At 44.5% G+C, this 20,000-nt stretch overlaps 1 protein-coding gene across 1 annotated transcript in view; it reads right to left on the bottom strand.

Annotated features, from left to right (window-relative positions):
• The window catches only part of LOC117820656 (diacylglycerol kinase beta), a 294,341-nt gene that overhangs the window by 69,599 nt on the left and 204,742 nt on the right, over positions 1-20,000 (bottom strand). The window contains exon 20 of the mRNA XM_034694505.1: positions 1,258-1,322. Within this exon, the coding sequence (XP_034550396.1) occupies positions 1,258-1,322 (65 nt within the window). The remainder of the gene's footprint in view (positions 1-1,257; positions 1,323-20,000) is intronic.

Genomic DNA, 20,000 nt, shown 5'->3' with positions numbered 1-20,000 from the left:
TACAACAAGTCACAACAAGTCAGCTTTTCAAACAGTATTATTGTGCACAAAAAATATTTAGTCTTTGCAGACTCCTTTGAGTGTGTTATGGATTGTTCTTTGAAGGACACTTGCACCCCTGAGTGACCCTTTAGGGCCTGTGTCCACTAACAGCAAGCATTTTTGCAAAGGCAGCTTCTATTTTTCTGCAAAACCAATGCAGAGAGGTCAGTTGTTTTCTGTCTCTGCAGTCTCAGGCTGTTTTCACGTACGCATAAACTCCTGAAAACATCCTCACAGTACAGTTTCCAAGCCTGACAAACGCTGACAGTGGACACAGGCCCTTAGAGTGAGGTCAACGAGTCATTCTCAGGACTGAAGCTCACGAAATACAATCAAATCTTCAAAACTGTACCTCTCTATTTCACATAAAACATCCTGGTTCTTTCAAACAACAACAACAACAACAGATGTCTTTAGGCCACGCCCCCATGTGTGACATCACCAAAAAGCCCAGGATGTATTTTACACAGTAGAGAAGGAGTTGTTTTGATTGCATGACTGATGTTTGGAATCCTCATCATCACAGAGGTTAGAGGTTCATGCTCTGACAGAGCAGTGAGAGCAGGTTTATAGATGTCCTCAGATCACAGAGAGTGTTTTTATCTTAAAGGTTGAATTCAGCCGTGTTTGCTGCTCATGACGTGCTGAGGTATTCCTCCTCTCTGACTCTGGATGGCTGACCTCTCCCGCTCTCCGCTCAGACTGCTGCAGCTTCCACTCTTCTTACGTAACCATTAATTAGCCGGCTGTGCACTCATCTGCACGGCCTGCCATTTAAAGAAACCCCCTCTGCTATTAGAGCCGCACACAAACCTCTGTTTACGTCACGGCTGGCTCCGCTCAGCGCCGCCGTAACAAAGCAGCAGAAACGTTTCCACACGATTAACTGGGAGCAGATCTCTACCTGCATCAACACACAGGGACACAAACCGGCTCTGTGACGGCTGGAGGTCCTGCCTCGTTGGACTCTGGCCTCACGTTCCCTTCATGTCACAGTCAGGTCAGATTCTAACGCTAACAGGGATCAGCCGATATATTGATCCTGTGCGCAGGCTGGTGTCGTCCTCGTATTGATTGCTGACGACTGCAGAGCGGCGTCACATTGTGTTTCCAGATTGAAGTGCGAGGTCACTATCTGGTTATGAGGCGGGCTATTAGCTAATGGTGTTAGCATCATGTGTTAAACACACGACGCCTGAGAGGGTTCGTCCTCACCTGCTGTTGAACTTCTCCGGGTGCTTTTCTCTCATCAGGTGGAAACGATGAGCGATGGAGGCGTCCTGCAGGAGAGAGGAGAAGAAGACATTATTAAACCTGCAAGACGTCAGTCAGAGTCTCACATGAACACAGACTGAAACATGAGGAGGTACACTTCAACATGTCTCAAAGATGTTTTCAAGTCTCTTTAAACGCTTTAACAAGAGTCACAGGATGATACAATCGTGACCTTGGTCCTCATGGTAACATAATTCATCTGTACGGGATTGACCCTCAGAGCATGGATGTGGAGAGTTCAATGCCCAGGTGTGCATGCACTGTTAAGTTCACACTAATTGGTCAGGTTTCTGAGCAGCTTTGGCGTGGAGAGACTTTCTCTCCACGCCAAAGCTGTGAGAGACACTATGGGGTGACCAGCCGGACGAGGCTCCTCTAAGCACCTCACACCGGACTTCCACCAGATCTGTGTCGGTCTGTCTCAGGCCGCCAGTCAGCTGGAGTCATGTGACCGAGGTTTCCCCTTGGTAATCCCTGAATCCAGGATTCTCCTCCTCCTCTCCTCATCCATGTTGTCTTTCTGCTCCTCTGAAAACCTCTGACCTGTTGACTCCAGGCCTGGCTCCGCTCATCATGACTTTGGTTTGTTGTTGTAGTGAAGTGAAATACGATCTGGTGATAACACAGAGTGTTTTATTCTGAAAATTAACCGGATGTTTTCATTTGGTTTTGGTGAAACCTGACTTCCTGTTCCGCTCCACCTGCTCTGTTGAGATTGATGCGTCGTGCTCCGGCATCCGGCACAAATAGAAGTCTTGAGTATCTGATCTGGATCCAGTGGAAGTCAACACATTGACTAGAATAGAAACCGATCAGATCTGGAGCTGAGACGGATCAGACACGGATCTGGTGGAATTTGGCCGTCAGAATCTGAATGAGATGTCACTGCACATCAGAGTGTGCGACGTATCACGACCCCTCGCTGAGGCGCCACATGCAGGGTCGACTGTGCTCGATGATAAGGTCAGGACTGAAAGAGAGGAGGCCGCCTGCATGGCTTGACCACACTCAGTCATCTGACCTGTGAATGTGACACCTCGCCGGCCTGGAGGAGCAGTGCCCTCGTTTATCATGAGGTGATCCCCAGCACTCGCTCCTCAGGCTGGGAGTTATATTCAGGTGATAGGACCGTGTGGCGGCTGCACAGCTCTCCAACAGGGGGGCTGAACCTGCTGCATGAACCTTTGTTGTTCTACAGATGAGTTACATATCTTTGTGGTGAGCAGACATCCACACAGAAGCTCCACCATCCAGTCCCTACAGCACAGACTCTGCAGAGTCTTCCTCTCCTTTAAATAAATGAACCTGAGTTATCTTCCTGTAACAGAATCATCATGGTGTCTTCTCATCGTATGAACTCCTGCAGCCGTGCAGCCTGAGGCGGGTCGGCTCTGCAGCACGGCTCTGACTCATTGCACGACGCCGTTTAACGAAAGGTCACGAGTCGATCTGTGCAGAGCTGAGACTGGACCCTGCCCCCAATGCTCTGCCCCCCTCCCATGTGTTTAACCTCTGACCTCAGGTCAAAGGTGAATGCAATCCTGATCAGTCACAAGAGCAGCCTCAGGATGACCTCACTTAGAGATGACCGTGTGTGTGTGTGTGTGTGTGTGTGTGGGAGGGTCACACTGTCACATCATTATTGATGTTTAGTTTTTCCTCATTTATTATAATGAAATGTTGAACTGTAACAAGAGCCTTAAATATATGAGTTAAAGGTGTCAGCCTTTAAAATGATCCTCTGCCTCCAACCTGGAGTCTGCAGAGCGGCCACCAGGGGGCGACCTCACATGTTACAAAAGAAGTAAAACCATAAACTGCAAAAACACGGACACAAAGTCTCAGAGTGAGTTTTTAGTTCCTGAAGAGACGTTTTCGGCCCGATGACGGTGGACGCCTGGAGAACCACTACAACGCCATCCTGTCAGTGGACTCAGTTCACAGCCGTCTCAAATAAAGACGTGAGCGATGTTTAAAACACTGCAGCTTTGGTTCCACGTTGTAAACATGTCAACACTTCACGTCAGCTGCAATTTTGAACCCTGGAGGTTGCATCTGGATTAAAATGAGCCATGCACTCCTAACCTGTGTTAACCCGTGTGTATATTTCCTAATTTCATGGAAAACAGACGACCTGTCAGTGAGGACAGAGAGGAGCAATGTGTCGATGACGTCATGGAGCCGTGTCCACTTCCTGTCTGTGAGCTGTGAAGAATAAAGAGGCGTGTGAGGCGTCTTCACAGAAAATGACCATCTATTGACTACCATGAAAGATGTTCTCACAACCAAAGAGAAGTGAAACTCTGAGCTGCATGTATTTACACACTGACATGGCTGAAGTCTGAGTTAGCATTAAAGCTGCAGAGCTTCTGGACGGGATTGAATAAAGTCAGCAGCAGGTTGAGTCTGATCAGAGCTGCTTCATGTCCTCTCAGGCCGGAGGCTGTGATCCGTCTCCTGCAGTGAACAAACACTGAACATGTGGAACATGTTAGAGCTAATGTATAATGAGCGGGTGGCTATGCAGATTAGAATCATGACTTGAAGCAGGCTGTGTTATCAATTCAGGATGCTAATGCAGGGCGCCGAAGTGCCCCATGTACAGAAGCTGTAGTCCTGGTTGCAGCGGTCACAGGCTCAACAACATTTTTGCCACAGTGTCAACAGGCAGAGAGGTTGAATATGCTGCACTCTTTTTAACAGTTATGGAGAGGGTTAACTTTAGATGCTAGGGGGAGCTGTTTCAAACAATGAGGATCATAGAGACGTAGTTTCAGAAACGTGGTCCTGACTCTGCAGCCGCCGGGTCTGCAGACACTCTGGCTCTAAGATGCATGTGTCCACAGCATATAAATGTTGTTGCTGTTCTTTATATATATTGTTTATTTTGTTTCAGACTTTTGCTTTTGATCTAGCTGTGAACTGATAATATACTTTATTTATATGTATGTGTATTATTTGATGCAATTTATGATCTATGAGAGAGAGAGGGAGAGAGAGAGAGAGAGAGAGAGAGAGAGAGAGAGAGAGAGAGAGAGAGAGAGAGAGAGAGAGAGAGACAGAGAGAGAGAGAGAGAGAGAGAGAGAGAGAGAGAGTCTGGTGGATGGAAAGTGTCACCCTGACAGGAGGAGTCAGTAATGATGTTAACGCATGAAGGCTGAGTTAAAGACTCACCCCTTCACTCTGTCATTTTATAATAACATCATCTGCTTCTATTTAAAGAGCCAGAGACAAAACACACAACACAACATGACATGAGTGACATCTGATCTCTGGACACGCAGAGACACAAGAGAGAGAGAGAGAGAGAGATTATATATATATATAAGAGAGAGAGGGATGTGATTATGACCTTATGAGGAGGTCTGAATGTTTGCAACACTTTCTACTGTCTTCATTTCCTCCTGAACCTTCCAGGTGAAACAGAAGTTCTTTCAGGTTCTCTCAGAGGAAGCGAGACAGGAGAGAAAGTAAGGAGACGATAAGACAGATCACAAATACTTCATGAGGTCGTCTCTTCTCCAGGCTGTGTTACACACCTTTAATAAAAAGTGAGGAACTCGAGCATCATGATCCAAACTGCACCCTGAGCGTTAAAACCTAACCTCTATCTGAGATCTGAGGCGGTAAAAGGGGAAGACATGTACACCCCTCTTTGATCCTGCAGCTCTGACAGGCTGAAGCATCTGTGGTGACATCCTGGCGCCCTGCCTGCCCATGCAGGTGTTTCAGCGCTCCGCCACGAGGAGAACGGAAGCTTGTGACAAGACAGGTGCTCAGGTTTTTTTCTAATTGTGCACATCCTCGCTCACATGTCGCCCTCACAAACCGACCTCCGCTCCGCTGCACCTCACCTCCTCTGACACGCAGCGCGGCGATGTGCTGCGATCTCACAGCATCAGCACATATCAGAGCTTTAAATAGAGCTGCAGGAATGTGACACTGGACGCCGAGGAGTGAGCCCACATCACAGGTGAGCTGCGTCTCTGCGGCCATCCACGGACACATGAGACTGACTTTGCTGCAGAGAGGGAAATAATACATCTGATTCTGTTGGCAAGGTTACGTCTGAACAACAAGAGCACAAAGAGAGAGGAAAACACGGGACGGTTTGGACACGAGGCCCGAGGAGCCGCTGTCATGTGTGAACGACCTGGTTCATGTCACACAGTCCGTCCTGCAGGCGCTCTCTGACCACGTCAGGTTCTGTGTTTTCTGTCCCCTTAAAATAAAAGCTGTCTGTAACAATATGTGACATTTCACTTTGCCTATAGTCGCCTCCCTGATGAAGGTTGTTTTGATCTTGCCGTTTGAGGTTTTGCACATGGAGGGCTGTTTTTAAAGAAAAGAGAGGAACAACAAAAACACGGCTGGAAAATGTCACCTCGGTGAGACCCACGGCGAATAATCTGCCCGCGTGCTCCCATTGTGTATCAGCGGCCTCTGGAGGGGGGCTGGTTGGCTTAATGTCAGTCAAATGTCAGAGTCAGCATCAAATCTGTCATCTGAGTCTGTCAGTGACGAGCTCAGGTTAGCACGTGAGACCCTGAACTCGTCACGCAGCTCAGTGTTTACTCTCTCATAAAGATAACATGACTTTAAAACAAACATGTCCTGCAGCACAGAACACCTAACAGACAGATGATTCACCTTCATGCAGTATCATCTCTCTCTCTCTTCATCTCCCTCCATCCTTCTCTCTAACATGGTCTCAGCAGATGTGTGTCTAAAGGTGCATTTGGACCAAGTACTTCCCCCTGAACTAAAAGGTTCCTGGTCCCCCATTGTTGTCTGCGTTTGGACCGTGGGCTGAAGCCCCGGGTAGATTGTGTAAATCAGGCCAGTGACGTATGGAGGGAAAAAAGTAACTGCACTACACCACCAGACCAGTAGAGGGCAGTAACACAAAGAGGAATGCCATTCATCACAGATGACACCATAGAAGCAGACGGACAGGCAGGTATCATTCTGAGCAACACAACAGTTAGCCTGTTAGCATGAAGAGACTCAGCTGGTCTGTTTTAGATGGTGCTATATTTCATCACAGATGGATTCACTGAATCAACACGTGAGAGGAGATAAGCGCGAGTAGCAAAGACGTTTCAACACGGCTTTAAAATCCTTTTGAACTCAAAAAGCCGTGATCGCAGAGATCGGCCGGTGTTTTGGTTTAAACGGCGACCCTGTTAACTGGAGACTCTCAGCCGGATGCATCCCTCATAAACGTCTTTAGACCATCATTAAATATCTGATGAGGATATTTAGAAATCTTAATAAAAACTAAACTAGTTTGCATTCCCAGGAACTCCCTCTGTGTTTCAACAGCTGTGTAAACTCCACAAACACTGACACGTTCAGCTGAAGGTCTCCAGTTTACAGGGTCACTTTTAAAACTGGAACACCGGGAGCGGCGCACGTAGTTCAGGGGTAAAGTTCCTCCGGTTGAAAAACATCTAAAGTGTGATTCCTAAAAAGCCTCAGACTCTGGAGATCTGGATCCCTGCTGCTTTGTCTTACTGAAGACCATTTCTTTATTCTTTACAGGTGTAAAGTGGGCGTGGCTTCTTCTTTAATAAACATTTAGCTCCCTTAGAAACTTCATATCTCAATTTAACACCGGCTCTTTTGAGAGTTGTTTTTTAACTTTGGATTACTTAATGTTTCAACATATTTCAGATGTGACGCCAAGTTTCCAGAAGCTTTAGAGAGCGTCCAGATGTGTGTGTTACCGTCCACGTGTGTGACCATGTGTGTGATTCAGAGCGCCGTCCCCCCCCCCATGTTTTCAAGTCCGGCCAGGTGTCACTCAGCACGGCCATTCATTACCACAGTAACCTGGCCTGAACCTGGCAGCAGCTCACTTCCTGTCACTGATACTTCCTCTGACCTTCAGTGTGTGCCAGCGTTACTCCATCTCTGCGCACACACACACACACACACACACACACACACACACACACACACACACACACACACACACACACACACACACACACACACACACACACACACACACACACACACACACACACACACACACACACACACACGGATCACTTTATCTGCTCTCTCTGTTCCTGTGGCCTCGCCGGTGTTCTGATAAACACTGCAGTAAAACTCTTCAGGTTGATCTCAGCACACTCACCCTCCCTGCAGAAGCTGCACACCTGCAGACGCAGCAGGTCGACCTGCAGCTCACACACACTCTGTGAGCTGGTTCAGATCCCTGACATGTTCTCATGTTAAGAACACAATATATGCAACAGTGATAATTATAACAATAGAAATAAAATAAATCAATACATGAAAAATAAAAAAGAAGTTGCTGAGCGAACTGAGGAAACGCTCTCATGATATCTTAATCAGGAAACACTGGAGGGAACATAACATGTTAAAACTCAACACAGGAAGTTAAACTCACCAAAATAAAATACATTAATAAGATAATAAAACACTCAAATATGAAACCATTAAAAGAAAATAAGATGCTATACTTAAAATAAATAAATACAATAAAATAAAATAAATATGAAGTGACTCAAATTTGAACTAGATAATAAATAAATAAATAAAATTAAATAAATAAAAGGTGACTAAACAAATACACAAATAAATAAATAAATAAATAAATAAATAAATAAATAAATAAATAAATTAAATAAATTAAATTAAATAAATAAAAGGTGACTAAAATTTGAACTAGATAATAAAAAAACAAACAAATAAATAAATAAATAAATAAATGAAAAAATAAATAAATAAATAAATAAATAAATAAATAAGGTGAAATAAAACTGTCTCAAGAATAAAACTCAGTTAAAAGGGAGACCTAAAAGGTGGGTCTTGAGTTTGCTTTTAAAAATATCTATGCTCTGTATAGAGGTCAGAGGTCAGAGGTCAGAGTTCAGAGCTTCTGTTCTGGATAATTCCCTCTCAGACGTGCAGCACATGAAGACAGTATATCATGTCGGCCTCACTACATCACATCGAGGGATGCTTCTGTTTCTTTAACACGTCATGAGTCTGAGTTTAAAGCTGCCGGGTCAGACTCACACGGTCCTGATCACACGTCTCTTTCCACACAGCTGTTAAAGACGGGATGAGGGACGACTTCCAACAGATAACGGCTGATAAGACAGAGTCCTTGTTATTGCTCTAACAGCACTTCCACACAAGTTGCATAAGTTTATTGATTCCCCTTCCTCTCCTGTGAAAACATCTCAAAGTCTTGGTGTCATTATTTTTAAAATGAGATTAGATTGACTTTATTGTCTCTGAGAGGAAACGGTGCAAAAGAACACGCCGGTCAGTGAAACATCAAAACAACCACAGCACTGAAGACAGGGTCATAAATACAATCATGCACACATGAAATACAACTAAAGACGTTCTTTAAATGTGCACAGGTCATGAATTAAAGCTGGAGGCTGGGTTTCCCTTGTTTGGAACATACGCTGTGACACGGTGGCAATATTTGATTTATTTATTTGATTTGATTTCTTTATTTTTCTTTCTTATATAAATGTATTTATATGATCCACTCTTAATGTTATATCCTAAATATGTAATGTGATACGAAGGCAAGAAGTTTGATTTGATTTATGACTAGTGTGAGGTAAAGAGGCAGGCCTTTAGCCTCCTCGCTAACAGCTACAGAGTTCCCGCCTGTCAGTCAAGTCAGCCACGCCCTTATTTGGGCAAAAATTGCAAGTTTTAAATCTTCAAAAATACAGTTATCATAAATCCCCCCCTTACAGTGTGTGCTGAGAGAGAAATGAGCTCTTCAGACCTAAAGGGTTTTTTGAACCAGGCTGTAAACATGTTTATTTAAAGATCGTCTCTTTGAATGGGTGTGTATGTGGTTTCTGGTGCTTCTGCAGCCAGCCTCTAGTGGACGCTCGAGGAACTGCAGTTTTTAGCACTGTCTGCATGGGCTTCTTATCTTAAGACTGGAGGATGCCGCTTGGTCACAACTCGTGAACTTGATGCTTTCAGAAAATTTCAACTTAGACACCCCCATAAGTTATATCTTATCCCTGTTTTATCTTATCCCTGTCCTTCCATGTACCTACATGGAAGGGCAAAGTTGGAGGCAGGGAGAGCATACCTATCCTCTCTTTCATGTGCATACATGAAAAGCCAAGAAAGTGAGAGCATCAGCAAACAGAGCGAGCATCAGTGACGATACACGTGACACAGGTTAAATCATTGATGAGGCTCCAGAGAGAAATCAAATATAAAATCTGTCAACCTGTGAAGGAACAAACATCCCTCTTCTTCATTTCTAGAACTCTGTGTTGGATCATATCACACAAAGTCATATCATCTAAATGTTGAAGCGTGCTTGTGTTCCTTAAAATGCATGGAAAAAATGATCATGACAAAAAGAAAAACTCTCAGTCTAAAGTACAAACGATTGAACAACATTAACCCTTTCATGTCTGTCATCCTAATGCAACCCTAATAAGGTCAAAGAAGCAGCTCTGAGCTGACATGTCCATCAGAGGAGACGGAGGAGAGTCTGCTCCTCCTGGCTGACGGTGAAGTCAGGGATTGCACAACACATTAGGAACCCGCCATTAACACCACGAATCATTTTGCAACACACACACACACACACACACACACACACACACACACACACACACACACTCATGTGCATGACAGTGCGTGCACATGCATACACACACACACACTCAGCTGTATAAACTCCTGCAGAGACACGCGCTGCAGAGGGATCAGCTTCCTCGCTGCAACATGAGGTGGCATCTTTAATGGCTGCTGACATGGTGTGATTTCCTCTGCTCAGATTCCTCTCCTCAGATTCTTTCCAGGCTGCAGGTCAACTGAAAGCGCTGCACCGACCCGTGAGTGCACACAGACGATTAGTCTGATTACATCCAGGGAATTAATCTAGTATCAAAACAACAGATGCAAAGTTTGAAGGTAATTTAAATTGCTTCTTAAAGCTTTAATAATATTATCACATAGTTCTGAGTCCACAGTGAAGCCACTGCAGCGTCATCTGCTCGTGAACTTCTGATGTGAAGCCTTGAGTTTGAGAGTTTGGCTGCCATCTTGTTTTTGTGGAGTCAGAAGTGATCATATCTTAAAGGTAGCCTCACTCCAAAAGCATGCAGTAACATTTCAACATCCCAATGTTCAGAGTGAGACTGAAACTAGATCTTAAACCTGTTAGGAGAGAAAATCTGAGGGAACAAATCAACAAAGACGAGGGCCCGTGTTCCCGTAGACCTCTGCACAATCAGACTGCTTTAGGCAAACAGAGGAGTCACCCCCTGCTGGCAATCAGAGGAAATGCACGTCCTCATTAGATTGACTTTTCTAACCTTATCTAATCAGAGCCAAACTGATACAGAGCATCACCTGTAGTGATATAAAAGCTGCTTCAGTCAGACCTGAGGACGATTTAAACAAAGATTCTGATGCAGACTGAAGACAGACCTCCTGTGTGGACCATGCACTGACTGCAGACTGAAGACAGACCTCCTGTGTGGACCATGCACTGACTGCAGACTGAAGACAGACCTCCTGTGTGGACCATGCACTGACTGCAGACTGAAGACAGACCTCCTGTGTGAACCATGCACTGACTGCAGACTGAAGACAGACCTCCTGTGTGAACCATGCACTGACTGCAGACTGAAGACAGACCTCCTGTGTGGACCATGCACTGACTGCAGACTGAAGACAGACCTCCTGTGTGAACCATGCACTGACTGCAGACTGAAGACAGACCTCCTGTGTGGACCATGCACTGACTGCAGACTGAAGACAGACCTCCTGTGTGAACCATGCACTGACTGCAGACTGAAGACAGACCTCCTGTGTGGACCATTCACTGACTGCAGACTGAAGACAGACCTCCTGTGTGGACCATGCACTGACTGCAGAATGAAGACAGACCTCCTGTGTAGACCATGCACTGACTGCAGACTGAAGACAGACCTCCTGTGTGAACCATGCACTGACTGCAGACTGAAGACAGACCTCCTGTGTGAACCATGCACTGACTGCAGACTGAAGACAGACCTCCTGTGTGGACCATGCACTGACTGCAGACTGAAGACAGACCTCCTGTGTGGACCATGCACTGACTGCAGACTGAAGACAGACCTCCTGTGTGAACCATGCACTGACTGCAGACTGAAGACAGACCTCCTGTGTGGACCATGCACTGACTGCAGACTGAAGACAGACCTCCTGTGTGGACCATGCACTGACTGCAGACTGAAGACAGACCTCCTGTGTGGACCATGCACTGACTGCAGACTGAAGACAGACCTCCTGTGTAGACCATGCACTGACTGCAGACTGAAGACAGACCTCCTGTGTGGACCATGCACTGACTGCAGACTGAAGACAGACCTCCTGTGTGGACCATGCACTGACTGCAGACTGAAGACAGACCTCCTGTGTGGACCATGCACTGACTGCAGACTGAAGACAGACCTCCTGTGTGGACCATGCACTGACTGCAGACTGAAGACAGACCTCCTGTGTGGACCATGCACTGACTGCAGACTGAAGACAGACCTCCTGTGTGGACCATGCACTGACTGCAGACTGAAGACAGACCTCCTGTGTGGACCATGCACTGACTTTACTCTCACGTGTCACTGTTTTCAAACACCACACTGCTCTGCTACGTGCGCTGCAAGGAGTGAACTGATGATAACACCCTTCCTTAGTTACTTCAAGCATTGGTTTTTTGCCCTTTCTGTTCTTTTTGTTGCTGACAGATTAAAACGTGGGATGAATCACAGAATTAAAATTCATCTGAGCACTTCTAAACGCTCACAAAGAAATGAGACTCATTCAAATGCAAAGAAGGTGACAACACAACTTGATCTAGAGTTTTGGGAATGATTCAGGGGGGGCTAATCAGATATCAACCTCTGGATCTGCCTAATCCTAATCTACCTGATTGTGCACACCATGACCCAAACTAAGGTGCCTGTTACTGAACATAATGAATGCAAATATTGCATCACTTAGACAGCTTAGTTTGAATCTTCCACATCCAAAGACGATGAATGCCTGATCAAGAGCAATGGAAGGCCTGGCGTAGATGTTCACTGCTTTCTGAAGGGACAGTTTGAAGTCAGATCACTCCAAAACAAGCTTAAACTGCGTCTCACCTTGTGGTGAATGACCGAATAAGGAGCTGTGACCCTGAGTTTATGATTCTGCAGCGTGGTGAGGAGACATTTGTGTCATAGGAGCTCAATGAGAGGAACTCTGGTCTCTGTTTCTACCCTATGAGTCTGCATCAGTTTCATTCCTTAATATTCTAAAAGCTAACTTCTGTAAATAAGGCTCCATGTGAATGTGCATGTACAGCTGGAAGGACACTGGATTGAATGACCCCACAGGATGTGGTAACCCTTTGACGTTGACCCTCGTTCCTTTAAATCCACACTGCTGTATCTGTGAGCAGCCTTAATAAGCCCGGTCGTATCATCTTACAGGTACACGGGTTGGGCTCTACCGGCTATATACAGCCTGTATGACCGACATACGTTTGAAACGAGGCAGGGAGCACTTGTGTTGTGCTTGTTAGAGCTCTAACTGTGACAGTGTTGGGTTATATGGAGCCACATGAAGCTAAAACAGGAGGCAAAGGCTTCACACATTTCTGTTTCTGCACAGTGCAGCCCCCGCAGTGAGCCCACTGCTCGCTGCACCTTTAGACTAACGCTCACTCCTGCCATCAGCACAAAGCCTTAACCTGCTAAATCCTCCTCTTATATAAAGATGCTAAATCTATTTCTAGTTTGTTCAATGCTTTCTCCAAATATAGAAACATTTGAACTTTGTGAAAACGTAATTGTGCCTCTGGGAGTCTTTAAACCGTCGCATGTGAAACGCTGGAGAACATTGAAAGAGAGGTTATATAACGTTTCCTCTGATTTACAGTTCTGAGAGCCAACCACATGCTCCACACCATGTCATCCACAATTAAGTCAGCGAGATAAAGGACAGATGACTGTGGAAAGCTTTCAGACTCGGCCTTGCCAGCCTCCCGTCTCCATAGTGACCGAACCCTGAGAAGAGAGGTCTGTGCTGGGATGGCAGGAAACGCAAACCCTGTATGGTAAGTAAACCAGATTTGAGGGTTACTAATGGCTGCATCATTGGTGTGTGAGTCACAGATCGGTTTGCTCAGGTGTCATGTGCTCACTGATACTCGGCCATCTGTCACCATGGCTCCTACAGGCTCACAGAGCTGCTGCCTGGTTTATGGCCGTGCTGCGTTCAAGTGCTTGTTAAAAAAACAAGGAAAAAACAGACATCCTGAACAGTGGAGGACAGAACTGTTGCTATTCTACATGCTTTTAATGGTAGTGACTGTTCTGACCTGATTTAGTCTCTGTCTGGGTGCGGGAGTGAGTCCAATGTCCAATCCAAACAATCAAGTATTGTTGCGTTACTTCTCGCCGTTTATTGATCCAAATGATAAACAGATAGACAACTTGCTTCGTGGTGTCTAAGACGAGCGGTAAAAACTGTGTGCTCTTCCTGTTCCCAAGATCACTGCTTCACCTGTGCCCCTTTTGTAGCCTTTACCTGCCCGTTTACCTGTAGTGCCCCTTGTGGTGATTGTGGGAGTGACAAAACAATAAACAAAAACAAGGTGACATTTGACCTCATACAGGTCAAATCCCATTTCAAGAAGCCACAGATTAAAACAGGAAATATCAACAAGTCTGTGATTCTGAGTCCTCACATGTCTTTAGTTTTGGAAACTCAAATTTTTGTTTACAAGCAAAAAAGGGACGTTTCAAAATGTTGATGAAGACACAAATGTTTACTGTCTGATTGTTGTCCTTCTCTGATTCATGCAACCTTGAGCTGATGGATGACATGACCGCCAAAACAAGTAGAGCTCCCCCTGCTGACCAGCTGCGGTATAAGTCATAAACCCCGCCTCCAATATGTTAACAATACTGACTTATGTCTCAGTGTTCATGTTTATGAATAACTCTGTTAGAATGTTGACTTTACTCTCGGAACTCTGAATGTTGTCTTTGATCTTAAAGGACAGAATTCTAGAATGTTGTCTTTGATCTTAAAGACAGAATTCTAGAATGTCGTCTTTGATCTTAAAGACAGAATTCTAGAATGTTGTCTTTGATCTTAAAGGACAGAATTCTAGAATGTTGTCTTTGATCTTAAAGACAGAATTCTAGAATGTTGTCTTTGATCTTAAAGACAGAATTCTAGAATGTCGTCTTTGATCTTAAAGACAGAATTCTGAATGTTGTCTTTGATCTTAAAGGACAGAATTCTAGAATGTTGTCTTTGATCTTAAAGACAGAATTCTAGAATGTTGTCTTTGATCTTAAAGACAGAATTCTAGAATGTTGTCTTTGATCTTAAAGGACAGAATTCTAGTATGTTGTCTTTGATCTTAAAGGACAGAATTCTAGAATGTTGTCTTTGATCTTAAAGGACAGAATTCTAGAATGTCGTCTTTGATCTTAAAGGACAGAATTCTAGAATGTTGTCTTTGATCTTAAAGGACAGAATTCTAGAATGTTGTCTTTGATCTTAAAGACATAATTCTAGAATGTTGTCTTTGATCTTAAAGGACAGAATTCTAGAATGTTGTCTTTGATCTTAAAGGACAGAATTCTAGAATGTTGTCTTTGATCTTAAAGGACAGAATTCTAGAACGTTGTCTTTGATCTTAAAGGACAGAATTCTGGAATGTTGTCTTTGATCTTAAAGGACAGAATTCTAGAATGTTGTCTTTGATCTTAAAGGACAGAATTCTAGAATGTTGTCTTCGTTCAGGGGGGTATTGGTAAGCTTGTTAGCATCTGATCTCTCCTGTTCAGAATCTGTCCATATTACCAGTGTAAGATGTTGGTGCCGGTGCAGAGGGTCACGTCCTGTTGGTATTTTGGCTTTGATTTTGAGCAACAGGAGGAGGAGGTGCGTCTATTTTTAAATACAGTGAACGGTTGCATCTCACTAACTTGCCCCTTCTGCAGAACAAAACAAAAATCCCTGGTAACAGCTCGGCCTCAGGGTCAGTCCACACTGGAATATCTCTGTGTTTGTTTTTCACTTCTGCTGTTAGTGATGTGTTTCTTGTTCATACCTGCGTCTGTGTGCCTCGTCTGTAAGAGGTCAGGTGATCCAGGTTTGTCTCTGTGCAGGTTTGGATGGAGAATTATTTCTTATTCATAGTGGTGCAACACATCCATGAGATTAGATGCAGGACAAGTTTCATTGGCTCATCTGTGCCCTACTCAGGCCAGTGACCACCAATCAGTGACTGAGACGTTTGAAAAGATGTCTGCATTGTCAAGATACGTGACTGATGAACTGCACCGTGATTCGTTGAGACACACGTGGGGAAGACGGACGAAATGTTGTGGGCGAATAAAATCACAAACCGGCGAAGTCAGCTGTATGTTTTTGTACAGTTTGCTGATGTTTCTCTAAGTAAGTGGACAGAGGGGGTTTGCTTTTAAAGGGTCAGACTTCTATCAAGAACAAGTACCTGACGTGCACGATAAAAGCCCAGATCACTTGCACACAGACTGAAGGAGCTCACGGTGAACACATGCTTGCAAACAATGTTCTGTTCTTAAGTGAAGTGTTCTGCAGAAATGTCCTCATTAAGATCTCTCAGCCCAGAAAAAAGCATAAATGTAGTCAGTGAAGTCACTAAAGTCAAACAGATAATAAACCACCCATCTCCTTCCTCAGCCCTGGATGTTTGATCCGTCTTGTTGCACATCGCTCTTCTGTGAATTCTCCTGAATATTTTCCTGCAGCGTTCTCACTTCAGCTCAGATATTTGACTCTGCAGTCGTCATGTTTCAGAGTTTTACGCTGCATCACTAACTGAACATGCATCCTCTGAGAGCGCACACACGGCCGCCTCTAGACCAGCGTGTCATATCATGCTCATGTGTTGAGTCCCTGCCCTGACTCTTACGCAGGTACCGGTAGGGGGGTCGTTGTATAACACCACTGTTGCTCTCCTTCTTCTTGCCAAAACGCTCTCACATCTACCTGTGCACATATGTCCTCTTCACGCTTATGTCACTGCGGTGTATTTATAGTCATATGTACTGTACTTCACATCCAATGAGTGTGACTGTTATTTTTGTTTGCCAGCCTAATGGTGCTCGAATGTTACAGAAAATCGTCAGATGGCTCCTACTTTAGCTTGCCTGGAGATGAGTCAGCGCAGCGTTTGGCAGAACACCAGGCTGAACAGTCTGGTTTCCAGAGCTACACTGAGATGTTCACTGTGGCGTGATTACAAGTCCGGTGTGCCGGTGTGTGACTGAGCAGCGCTGCAAGGGAAAGTCAAATACGAGCAGTTAAAGAGAGCCTGGGGGATAAGAGTGATTTAGAGACGCTTCTATCTGTGTGGATTCTGTCGCCCCCTGTGGTGAACAGAGGTACTGCTGTGTGCACTTTGTTTGGATAGGATGAATAAAAACCTGTGCAGCTGACACTGAGTCACTGTTACATGATGATTGTGAAACTTGGTCTGTGTTCTCTTGGTATCATTTTAATATTATTGCTTCTTAGGCAATCTCATTTCCACCCAGGGATTAATCAAACAACCATCCTGCTCTCTGCACACGTTTTAATAAATCTGAATGAGCTGAAAATGAGGCCGATCAACGTCCACTGAGACTGACTGCAAACGTCTGTCTGTGAAGCTCATTTCTATGTAAGGGCAAAAACTCAGGCTAAAAGTTATGCATGAGGTGCATTTGGACCAAGAGTCTCGGGGTCTTTTAGCCCCCAGAACTACTTCCCCTGAACTAAAAGGTTCCCGGTCCCCCATTGTTGTCTGCGTTTGGACCATGGGCTGAAGTCCCGGGTAGATTGTGTAAATCAGGCCAGAGATGTATGGAGGAAAAAAAGAAACTGCACTACACCACCAGACCAGTAGAGGGCAGTAACACAAAGAGGAATGCCATTCATCACAGATGACACCATAGAAGCAGACGGACAGGCAGGTATCATTATGAGCAACACAACAGTTAGCCTGTTAGCATGAAGCTAACAGCTGGTCTGTTTTAGATGGTGCTATATTTCATCACAGATGGATTCACTGAATCAACACGTGAGAGGAGATAAGCGCGAGTAGCAAAGACGTTTCAACACGGCTTTAAAATCCTTTTGAACTCAAAAAGCCGTGATCGCAGAGATCGGCCGGTGTTTTGGTTTAAACGGCGACCCTGTTAACTGGAGACTCTCAGCCGGATGCATCCCTCATAAACGTCTTTAGACCATCATTAATATCTGATGAGGATATTTAGAAATCTTAATAAAAACTAAACTAGTTTGCATTCCCAGGAACTCCCTCTGTGTTTCAACAGCTGTGTAAACTCCACAAACACTGACACGTTCAGCTGAAGGTCTCCAGTTTACAGGGTCACTTTTAAAAGCGGAACACCGGGAGGAGAGACACATTCACGGTGGGCTGAGAGAAGACTACTGTTACAAGCTGCTAAATCAAGAGAATCACAGCTTCTTCTTTTGAAAAGTACACACACATACAAACAAGATAGAACAAATAAAACTAATGAAAGAAAGAGAAATCAAGAGAATCACAGATGGAATGGAAAAAAAAACAATGACTGTGAATGGTTTTTGGAAAAAATTGAAAAAAAAAATAAAATTTGACAAACAATTTTTTGGGAAAAAAATGGAATAATAAAAATTTGAAAAAATAAATTTTGACAAAAAAAAATTTGACAAAAAAAAATTTAACAAAACATTTTTTTGACAAAATTTTTTTTTGACAAAAGAAATTTTTGACAAAAAATTTTGACAAAAAAAAAATTTGACAAAAAAAAACACGGCTTTAAAATCCTTTTGAACTCAAAAAGCCAAGATCGCAGAGATCGACCGGTGTTTTGGTTTAAACAGCGACCCTGTTAACTGGAGACTCTCAGCCGGATGCATCCCTCATAAACGTCTTTAGACCATCATTAAATATCTGATGAGGATATTTTGAAATCTTAATAAAAACTAAACTAGTTTGCATTCCCAGGAACTCCCTCTGTGTTTCAACAGCTGTGTAAACTCCACAAACACTGACACGTTCAGCTGAAGGTCTCCAGTTTACAGGGTCACTTTTAAAAGCGGAACACCGGGAGGAGAGACGCATTCACGGTGGGCTGAGAGAAGACTACTGTTACAAGCTGCTAAATCAAGAGAATCACAGCTTCTTCTTTTGAAAAGTACACACACATACAAACAAGATAGAACAAATAAAAACTAATGAAAGAAAGAGAAATCAAGAGAATCACAGATGTGTGTGATGTTATTGTGGACGGAGGGAGGAATAAAAACACTGAGGTTAATCTACCAATCAGACACGTTCAGCATTGCAGGCCCCGCCCCCCGAAAGCCCCTGGACCTTTGTAAAGTACTACCCCCCTAGCAGGGGCTTTTTTAGGGGGGAGATTATCTACCCCTGAACTAAATTTAGACCCTGGGTCCACCGGTCCAAACGCACGTCCTTCCAGTGTAAAGTTCCTCCTATGGATCTGCATGATTAAGGTGTGTGTGTGTTGACTGACAGGTGTGTATGTTGTAGATCTTTGCCTGGAGGCTGAAGGCCAAGCAGAAACCTCCAGGCGCGAGAATTGAAGCCAATGCAGAAGTGCTAAAAACTGCAGTTCCTCAAGTGTCCACTAGAGGCTGGCTGCGGAAACACCAGAAACCACATACACACCCACTCAAGGAGACGATCTTTACAGCAGAAATAAACATGTTTCAACCTAAGTTAGGTTGAGTTCAGCATTTCCAATATGGCACCTGACGATGACCGGCTTCAAAACAGAGCTTCAGGAACAGACGGGTGACGTCAGGGAGGCGATGTGTTGTGTGTTCTTATGAATCCTTTCAATCTCTCTAATTATCCACCAAAGGTGACTCAAGCTTCCGTCCGGTTAACGCTCCATCACTGTTCAAGGTTTTAGTTGAACTCTTCACTGAGCATGTGCAGCACTCCTCTTTATTTTCTGTCTTTAAGAACTAATACATGAGGACAGATTTCTCCTGAAATGTTGAGAATAAAATAGAAATTTCCCACAAACATCACATCCTCTGAACCTCTCATCTTCACTTCTGGACTTTCTCCTCTAGATACTAAATCCAGACCCCCTCCCTCCTTCTGTTTCCTTACAGACCGGCCCTAATCCCCTCTTCTATGTTGTATATCACTCCCGACACGGCGTGAAACCTCTGCTCCGTGTGGCGTTTAATATTCACCTCATTTGAGGGACATCTCCCCGACTGACCGGCTCGCTGGATGACTTCAGTCGTGGTCGTCTGTTGTTGGTATCGGTCATATGAAGGGATTTAAATGAGGCTGTTTCATAACCCTTTAAACTCTCACACAGGTTCAGAGTTAGAGCTTCAGTTTCAGACTTGATGATCTGTTTCTGTGTTTCCCCCTCAAAGTGAACTCAGGCGTCTGTGTGTGACCTGCGGTGAGGACGCGTCCTCCGCCTGACCGCTCACAGGCTAAATGTGCAGAGCAGCGAAGGGACGACTTCACGCAGACCTTGTTTGTCACCTCGGTGTAAACGTCCCTGAGCCTTCAGACGAGCGGCTCCATCAGGACCAGATAAAAAGGTTGCTAAGCAACTGGAAACCTGGCAGCGTG

Source organism: Notolabrus celidotus, chromosome 10 (assembly GCF_009762535.1).
Source record: "Notolabrus celidotus isolate fNotCel1 chromosome 10, fNotCel1.pri, whole genome shotgun sequence".
Lineage (NCBI taxonomy): Eukaryota > Metazoa > Chordata > Actinopteri > Labriformes > Labridae > Notolabrus > Notolabrus celidotus.
The sequence above is the reverse complement of the archived record's forward strand: the minus strand, read 5'-3'. Positions and strand labels throughout refer to the sequence as shown.